This window comes from Rhineura floridana, chromosome 2 (genome assembly GCF_030035675.1).
Source record: "Rhineura floridana isolate rRhiFlo1 chromosome 2, rRhiFlo1.hap2, whole genome shotgun sequence".
Lineage (NCBI taxonomy): Eukaryota > Metazoa > Chordata > Lepidosauria > Squamata > Rhineuridae > Rhineura > Rhineura floridana.
The window spans coordinates 39,353,280-39,363,084 of NC_084481.1; the positions used below are offsets into that span (position 1 = coordinate 39,353,280).

At 39.9% G+C, this 9,805-nt stretch overlaps 1 protein-coding gene across 3 annotated transcripts; it reads left to right on the top strand.

Moving 5' to 3' along the window:
- The first annotated feature begins 430 nt into the window (after positions 1-430).
- On the top strand, positions 431-8,114 carry LOC133376369 (cytochrome c, somatic). 3 transcript variants are annotated; one of them, XM_061608378.1, is made up of 3 exons: positions 431-1,563; positions 4,990-5,259; positions 7,819-8,114. In XM_061608378.1, exons 2-3 carry the CDS (start codon positions 5,091-5,093, stop codon positions 7,965-7,967), a joined length of 318 nt encoding a protein of 105 aa, XP_061464362.1. In that variant the 5' UTR covers positions 431-1,563; positions 4,990-5,090; the 3' UTR covers positions 7,968-8,114. The 3 variants fall into 3 exon arrangements, with proteins under 3 accessions (XP_061464362.1, XP_061464363.1, XP_061464360.1); XM_061608379.1 differs by having other exon boundaries at positions 431-1,103; positions 5,085-5,259; XM_061608376.1 differs by having other exon boundaries at positions 433-1,563; positions 5,085-5,259.
- The last annotated feature ends 1,691 nt before the right edge of the window (positions 8,115-9,805 follow it).

Sequence of the window (9,805 nt, forward strand, 5' to 3'; positions counted from 1 at the left end):
TTGGCCACTGTGAGAACAGGATGGTGGACTAGATGGGCCACTGGCCTGATCCAGCAGGCACTTCTTATGTTCTTATGGTTTGGTGACTGATCACAAATCATTGCTTGTCAATTCAGACATTACAGCAAACGGTAATTAAGCTTGGTGTGATGGCTGAATTGAGCTTCAAAATTCTGTTTTTACTTTAAGTGAAAGTTTCAACTTTTACATGGACTTTAAAAGGTACAAGAATCTTTCTGCTACAAAAAGCAGAAAGAAAGGCATATATAATAAATTACTAAAAATGGATGACTGCAGAGGTTCAGCAGGGGAGATAAAATGGTGGGCCAAACTTTCTTTGCTACGTGCCTGTGGCTGCATCTCCTGAGCAACCAAGCCTAGAGTTGCAATGCACGTGCACGCTTATTTGGGGGGGGGGGGCTTATTTCTGAGAAAATAAGCAAGACTGCACTTGTGTGTGCGTTAACCGAGCTTGTTGCTGCTAAGAGGCAACTGACAAGGCAGAGCCGCCGCTGCCACTTCACCTTCAAGGGTTTGAAGCCTGGCCACAACCGCTGCCCGTCTATCTCCTCCATAGCCCGACAAGCCTGCGAGCTGAGGGCGAACTTGATATAAGCGACGCCTTTAGACTGCTTGGTGCGCTTGTCTCGCGCTACTCAGACATCCTGGACCTCGCCGAACCAGGCGAAGCAGTCCCGGAGCCCGTCCTACAGCACACTCCTGCCCATCACCAGGAACAAACAACTGTTAGAGGGGCGATTGTTCCGCTGGAAGGAGAAACGGCTACCCCTGCTTCCAAACTCGGGTCTGGGAGACGGCGACGTCTTTTTTGAAAGAAACCGGAAGCTCGGCCTCAAGCGGTCCGGCCCATAGAAGCTGAAACAAAAAAGAAGTTATTGCAGCGCCCGTTTTCGTGTGAAGGCTGCCGCTCTGTTTTCCCAACGTTCTCATCTCCGTAGTAGCACTCATCTCGAAAGGATAACAGGACCATAGCGCCCCCTTGTGATGAGGCGGACTTGAGGCACAACATTTTCCCGTCACACCCCGTCGCGAGTGTAAACTTACAGAAAAAGATTCTCCCTACTTAAACCCCACTCTGTGAAGTGAGATACTGTACGAAAAAAGGGGGGCGGGAGGACAACAAAGGTCGGACCTGGTATTGGTTAAGGCGCGAATCAATAAATAAACTTTGTTTCCCACTAGCTGTTAAACGTGAGGGGACTTATTTTTAGAGGTATTCGCAGGCGCCAGGGTGGCTTCCCTTGAAAGTGTTTCAAGCGGAACGAAGCAGAACATTCGCGCATACACACCGGTGGACCGCTCTCTTGGCTAGAGTGCGCCAGTCACTGCTCAGAGCATTTCAGACGTTGGTCTGTAATTGGGTGACTCTATTGTGACATAAAACCTTTGTCTGCCTTGGCGGCCCTTGTCTCTAAATACGTCATCAAGATGTGATACCAGCACATCCAGGTGGAACTGGCTAGTTAGCGAGAGTGTTCGAGGCTGGGCTTTGAAAGGAGGCCCAGCCGGTGTAGAAGGGCCCTATTTTAGCCTGGATTTAAGGTAGGCAGCAGGAGGAGGTTATTTAGAAAGTGGGGAGAGCCCGCTGCTTTCATTTCGTTCTTACTGTAAAGCGCCTTGTCCTCAATATTATTTCGTTATCCAGTTTATATCGTGCCCATTCCCTATAGCGGTCAGGTTATACAGATACGTATATCGTGTTTATTCCATTTTTTAAAAAAACCTTGCTTTCCAATAAATATTAGTTAAGATCAGGGCTCTTTTTGTGACAGTACTCACCAGTACAGAATACTCACACCTCTTTTTCGCTGCTCATGACAGCCATTTTGTACAGGCATTCACGGCACTTATAAGTACCAGCACCTCATTTTTTACCCCAAAAAGCACTGGGCTGGGTTATTGGTAAAGTTTCACCTATCTGTTCAGAGTTTAATCCCTCAGTTCTATTTGAGGCATAGGAATACAACTGCCCACTCTACAGAGCATCTGCTCCTACTATTTTCTGTGTAGTCCATGTACTTTGACTAACGATGTTTGATACACAATTCACTGAGTACTGCTTCCATGTAGAAAAATGTCGGATCCTCATGATTTCTCAGTAGAGCTTCCCCAATCCACCATCCTTTCACAAACCACATCTGTGATTTTTATGGTGAACTCAAGACATGAGTGGTGATTTGATTATGGTTTTACGGTCCATGTGTAAAAATCATGCAATTTCAGGAGGATGTGTCTACTCTACTGGATCCATTTTTTGCCCAGGCCTCTTCCATGGAACTTCAACTGACAGTAATAGCACCTGCACATAACCAGTAACTGACAGCTTCCAAAAACCACACTTTATGTGGCCTAAACATTGTAAGCATGTCATAAGCAGAGAATAGAACATTTGCCTTCTAGCCTTTGAAATGTGTAGAGGTGTCATCTTCAGTTTAGCCTGGAAAATTGAGAAAACAAAGCTGAGATTCTTTTTTTTAAGAAAAAGTGCTATCTGATTTGTTTATTTATAAAGGTTATAAACCACCGGCTTGTAATAAAATATCTTGGCAGTGTACACCAAATGAATAAAAAAATGCAATAACTATAAAACTACTGTTGCAAGTAACATATAAATCTCACACACATATGATGGAGGCTGGCAGTGTTCTGCCTAATAAACCCTGATGTATAGATTTTATACCCAGCTTTTCTCTGTGATTTTTTAAGATACAGCAAAATCTCTTTCAAGGGAATACTGAGGAAGCAAGGCCCAGCCTTTTTTCTCCCTCCTTCCCATACTTCCAAGTGTGTAGTAAGAAGAACATGCCATCAAAAGATCATTTGCCTTTCTGTTTCAGAACTAATGCAGGATGGCGTCTTAACTTTCTAAAGTTTATTGTCCATTAATGATTAATTATTGGTCCATCTGAGATTGTTCCACAGAATGATGCATCTCTAGTGGGAAATTCTACTTCTGTATCATACATTTGCTTAAAATGTAGGCCCTGAACAAATCACTAGTGCACAGTATCCAAATAAATGTGTTTAGGATGAGAGGAAAATCTTACTTAATTTCATCCTTTCTACTTGTGTCGCATTAATGGGGGGAGGGGAAAGTGTCATTCTTGCACCTTCCTAATACCGTACTTCAAAATGTTAGTCCCCCCTGCCAATTTCTTGACTTTGGTAATTTATATAATTAAACTTGCATTAGGTATATTTATATGATTTGATCTACATCATATTCTTGCTCAAACCTCAGAGATATCACAACGTTCAGTTTGTTTAGTGTGATACAGAAGAATAGGATAGTGCTGTTAAAGACCTCAGAATTCTGCTAAAATCTTAACTTTTCATGTATACCATTATTGGTGTGTTCAGCACTATGGTGTACAGTATACTAATTTACAAGTTCTGATAGTTTACCTCAGGAAGTTTTTAAAAAATTACACTAAACTGATTTCACTTGTAACTTTTTAGGCAGGGAATATCGCTGTCAGTACTGAACCTCTCTTCTTCCCCTGCTCTATAATTAGAATCATAGGATAATAGAATGGGATAATAGAATGGCGAAACATTAAGCATTTCTCCACACTGCTTCTGAACTCCAAATTGCCCCTTTCCACAGCTGTTTTACTCTTTGACCCTCTCTTTTTCCCCACCCCCCTTGTACGTTCCCTGGGTTGTATTGTATCCAGCAAAGCCATCCCTTTAGTGCATAGACTTTTACTTGCACAATGGGACTCCGTTCCTTCTTGCCACCCCAAATCTTTTCTGACGATTTCCCCAAGCCTTTGGAGCAGATGGGGGTGGCGGGGTGGGGAGAGGAAGTCCCACTGGAAAGGCAGAAGTCATTGTGCTAGTGGGACAGCTTTGTTGGCTGCAGTCCCCTAAATTTTTGATATGCTAAACCAGAACTATCATTAGAAGTTAAAATGATGAAACTGAAGTTATCATACTTTGGACCCATAATGAGAAGACATGATTCATTAGAAAAGATAATAATGCTGGGAAAAACAAAAGGGAGTAGAAAAAGAGTAAGACCAACCAAGAAATAGATAGATTCCATAAAGGAAGCCACAGGTCTAAACTTACATGTAATGTATATTTGTACATTGGGCAAGAACTTGTGAAGAGTAGACTTTTATGCACTTCTAGAATCCTGTGTATCACTATTGTCATTTTGAAGGACTAATGTTCATTTTGAACCTCTGTACTTCAAGGAAGTAACAGCTGTTTTTCATTGCAAGCAATGCAAGTATTAACGTGTCTAAACTGAACTTAGTTTTAGCTAGCATTATAAAAAAATAAGGAATTTCATTTCTAAATTATCTCCCTATTAGAATTGGGTTTGTTTATTAGTAGTAGGACCAGTGTATTCGCATTATTACAAATAAGACATTATTTTGCTGACTGATTGTGTAGACACTTATTTCATGATTTCATATTTCATGTTTTATTTCATGTTTCATATTTCATGTTTTATTTCATGTTTCATATTTCATGTTTTAAGAAGAGAATAGGGAGCACTTGGTGCTTACTTTTTAATTCTACTAAAATTAAAACTTATTAATACATTTATCATCTGGTTTTGGGGAAGACTTCAGTTCTTTCATGGTATAGGATGTGCTTTTTATGCAAAAGGTCCCAGCTTCAGTTCCTTGCAAATCCAAATAGGGATGGAGGAAGACTCCTATCTGACAACCAGGAGAACTGCTGGTCATATTTACATCGTTTATATTGTCCATGCTTATTCAGAAGTAAGTTCCGCTCTGTACTTTCAGGTAAGTGTTCTCAACACTACAGCTTGTGGGTACAATCCTAGATACACATTTACTTGGAAGTAAATCTCATTGAGCGCAGTAGGATTTACTTCTGACTAAACATGGATAGGATCAAATTGTCACCTTTTTATTAAACAGTAGCACTTCCAGAGTTCCATTACACTACCATCATCACAAAATGATTATTTGTTTTTTTCCCTTTCAGATACTACAAACATGCATTTGGAAACAGATGTGCTGAAAGGAGAGAATCATTTCAAACATATCATAGTTTTATTTTTGTGCATTTCTTTTTCATAGATTGCCATGGGTGATTTTGAAATGGGTAAAAAGATCTTTGTTCAAAAATGTTCACAGTGTCATACAGTTGAAAAAGGTGGAAAGCACAAGGTTGGCCCAAATCTTTCGGGTCTCTTTGGCAGAAAAACTGGACAATCTGCTGGCTTTTCTTATTCGGATGCAAACAAGAATAAAGGTAAAAAGAAAGGAGGGGGGAGTAAGATGGGAATAGTTTAATGAATAGAACATTTCTAAAAATCATTGGTTTATTATATGTAATGACAGTATCCCTAAATAAATTTGATCCAAAGTTCTGCAAGGGAAAACGTCACTGGGAGATTACTTCACTACTCATTTCAGTTCTTGGATATGTGTTCTGAAAAGGTATATATATTAAAGGAGGCTTAGTATCAGCAGGTGTTTGTGTAGCAAATATACACTTGTGATATGGATTTAGTAACATCATAAGATTTATGGTCTATTCATGCATTGCGCAGATGGTCATAAGATGAGTCTCAAGGCCCCTCGTGCTCATGCTACCAGAGCTTGTACCAGAACTGGGACCCAACCACAGCACCAGAGCAGGAGCTGAATTACTCCCTTATATGGTACCACAGGGGTCAGAGGCAAGACCAGTGATGGCACCTAAGGGCAGTTTGAGCTGGATTGGCACTGCAGGCTTTTCCTTGTAGAGTAGGTTTGCAGAGTTGTATTAATTCTTCAATACAAAACCTTTTGCTTGTTATGTTTCAGCACCGTGGTCTTCTTTTAAATGTGCTGAAATGTTACAATTTGTGGAAACAATACAGTTTTTCACATAGTTGTATAGTAAAGATTGCCACAACAAGATTGCCACAACAAGAAGAGAAGCAGAAGATTATTCTTTAGCTACAGCAATGTGAACAAACAAACTTTGGGTTGAATCTAAATTATACTCAGAGTAGGTCCATTGATTTCAATGGGTCTACTCTGATTATAGCTTAGATGCCACTCTACATTATTATTTCTTACATTTATATTGTGCCTTTCTAGTCAAGGAGCTCAAGGTAGCGTACATAGTTCATGCTCTCCCATTTTTATCCTCAGATAATAGATGAGACATGATAACTGGCCCGGTACATTTCATGGCTGAGCCTGGGTCTCTATATTCCTACTCCCACACTCCAGACGCTACGTCACACTGGCTCTCTCTGTGACAGTTTAAAGCAAATTGTTAGGATTGGACTGCTGGTTTCACTGAATTTTCAATTTCTTTGATTATTTTGATAAGGCTGAATGCAGGCTGGCTTCATCCCCTCTGCAACTGGCTTCTATTTCATAAATATACTTTAGCTTCTGTTCTAAGCATACTTTGTTGAAAGGAACTTCAAATGTCCCAGGCTGCTGCTGGGAGGAAGGGCGGGATATAAATCAAATAATAAATAAATAAATAAATAAAATGGAATCAGCGTATATCAGAATGGAAGGACATGCAATTATTTATTTGATATTTATTTACTCAATTTATATCCTGAACCTTCAATTCCAAGAGTTCCGAGGGCAGCAAACAATACAGGACAGGTAAAATACCTTATAAAACAACAGCACCTCAACTTCAACTGCTCAAAAGTGAAAAAATCTGAAGGCATAGCTGAGGGAATGTAAGGTCTGTTGAAGAGGTTCTTCTCCATGTCCTGTTTGTGGCTGAGCAAGACTGAAACAAGAGAGAGAAAGAGCCTTCTTGGTGGCTGCAGCCAGATTGTGAAGTTTCTTTCCCTGTGAGATCCATTTGGCCCTCTCATTGTTTGTGCTGATTGGTTAAACCTTTCCTGTATTAGCAAGCATTTGTCTTGTCACTCAGGTATTTGATTTGTATGTGGCTGACCCTCATTTTATAATGTTTTTGTCTTCTGACCCTGTTTCCATTTTTCCATGCAGTTGTTTTATTTATATGGGATCATTTTTGGTTTTTATTAAGCCACCCTGAGCAATGCAAGTGCACTGGAAGGGCATGGAATTAGTGTTCAAATAAATAAAAATGTTCACTGAAAAGCTTAGGGGGTGGGGAGAAATAGCCTGGTGGCTAAATTACATCAGTTTACGCAGCATGTGAGGACATTCCAGAAGTGAGCCATCAGTTACCCATCCACCACAGCCTCAGATGACTATTTCATTGAATAGGTGGAATGCTATGGGTGTCTGCAGTCCAAGATAGAGATAACACTAATTGGCAGAGGAGATCAACTGAAAGGCTTCCCAAAGTACATGGAGCATTAAGGACCTGTTGGTTTTTGGCCTTAGTGATTTGACTTCCATCTACATTCAGAAAGTAATTTTTAATATCTAGAAAGATCATTATTTGGGTTTCTTTTTTAAAGAGGTATGACTTTTTTAACTGATTATATTTTTAAAAACTGCCACCTCATTCTAATTGCCAGAACTATGTATGTAGGACATATAAAATTGTTTTGTTTATACAGTTTGAGTAAAATAGTATGAATCCCAACGTATTATGAAAATGTGAGTCAAAAATAAATAAAATGCCAAATATGTGCTAAGTATTAAATGTGTTCAAATAGTAATGGAATCTGGATTGTGCTTGACATTTTTTCTAATCTTTTTTTTAACCTTTGGAATTAAGAACATAAGCTATTCAATATTATTTTCATATATATGTATGCATAAAATTTGAAGTCTCTCAGACTATAGGTATACCAACCAGCAAAACATTCAGTAAATAAAAAGTAGATACTTCATCACTTTCTAAATTTCTCAGGTATTGTCTGGGGTGAAAATACACTGATGGAATATTTGGAGGACCCTAAGAAATACATTCCTGGAACGAAAATGATTTTTGCTGGCATTAAAAAGAAGAACGAAAGAGCAGATCTAATTGCGTACTTGAAAAAAGCAACCTCATCATGAAACATTGCAACCTGTGTGATATCAAAATAATTTCCAGTTTGTACCACTCTTAAGCCACATTACATGTTTATTGTCCTAGCATTTGCTCTTTAAGATAACTACCTTTAAAAAGTCAAATAAAATTTAGTCTTTTCAAATGCTCTGTGTCCTAACCAAACAGTTGTGAACTGTCTTCTGTTCTTATATACATGCCCCTGTACAGATATCTCAGTATTTATTTTATTTCTTTACAGTGTTTAAAACAAAGTTCTCAGGACTGGTTCACAACATGCAATAATAGCAACTTAAAATGCCATAATAGAAATAGAGGAGACAACAAGGGGCTTAGTTCAGTCTTCTGTCTATGGAGGTACACACCTTGTGACCCACCAGGCCAAACACAGCCTACCACAGCTCCTGTCAAGATGAGCTCAAGAAACCAGCCTTTGCTGCCTGCCAGGAATTGCAAAAAACAGAGAGGTCAAGGACCTGGCAGGTCACACTATAGGACTCCATTAGAGTGCTGTTGCCCTTGAGAAAAAATGAACCTGCACACTTCAGTAGCAATGTTTTATTCAGGCCAACTTTTCAGTTAAATCAGTGGAAGAGGGAACTGCTCAGCCCTCTGTAGAACACTGGAAAAGTAAAAGAAAAAGCTGACAAATGCAGTTGGTTTGAAGTCAAGGATGAGGACCATTAGATGTGTCTAGAATTCTAGTTCACCATTGTATCACACTGCTGTGGTGCTTGAGAGGGTATTGGAAAAACTAGATTCTGATCAATTTATATTTAATTTGAAAATTTCGCTTCAATGTTATATTCAAATTTTAGAATATGTTATAACATTAGCATCCAAGTTATAATGTCACCACAGATTAGGATTACGTTTAACCAGGATGTGTCAAAGTTGACTGAAAACTTGCAGTGGATAATGGTATTCTGGAAGGGAGAAGTTTTGTTGTTGTGTGCTGTGATGTTCCTATATTAATGTATATATGGTAAGTGGAGTGAAAGAGGGGGAGTGAATGGGCAGTAGAATGCGAGATGATTGGCTGAGTGTTTAAAATGGCTGAATGTATAAAAGGAAGAGTGAGAGTGGAATCTGGGGGGGAGAAGAGAACTGAGTGGGTTGCTTGGTGGGGTTTAGAGAGTTGTTTGCCAGGAGGGAGGTGGAGTTCGGATTAGTATTGAGTAAAACCATATGCTTATGTGCCTTAAGAAGAAATCTTGTTAATCTTGTTAGCTTTGTTATCTGTAATAAATACTTAATTTGGTTTACCAAAGGCCTGATCCTTGGCTGGGGTTTCACAGACCAGAAGGGAGGGTAAGGTAATGACCAAGGCTGAAGGGGAACTGTAACAAATGGTGGCAGCGGTGAAGAGAATAACAATACCAGTATTCAGAGTCTCTGGGAATACTAGTATTGGGATGTTACTGGTGGTTGCCTAGCAGGGGGATCTGTTGAGATCTGTGCTAGAGCGGGGAGGTAAACCATACGAGAGTGCGGTCCAGACTGGTGGAGTCCCTGGTGGTGCCTAGTGACAGGCAGTAACTACGAGCAGGTAGGAACCTGACAGGGAGAGCCAGGGAAGGATGCATCACATGTGGTGGCAGTAGCGGTGGGATACGAACAACAGAGAATCCAGATACGAACCAAAGAGAGTCCCAAAGACACGTGGTGACAAAGGAGACTACGTCACAGGTGTTGGCTGTAGCAGTGAGATACGAATACTAGACAATCCCTAATAGTTGTGTGGCAAACAGAAATAACAAAACAAGATTACTTGTGAGAGTGACTGGCAAAGAGTGTGTGGCAAAGAGTGAGTGAACTCAAACACCATGGCTGAATATATAAAAAT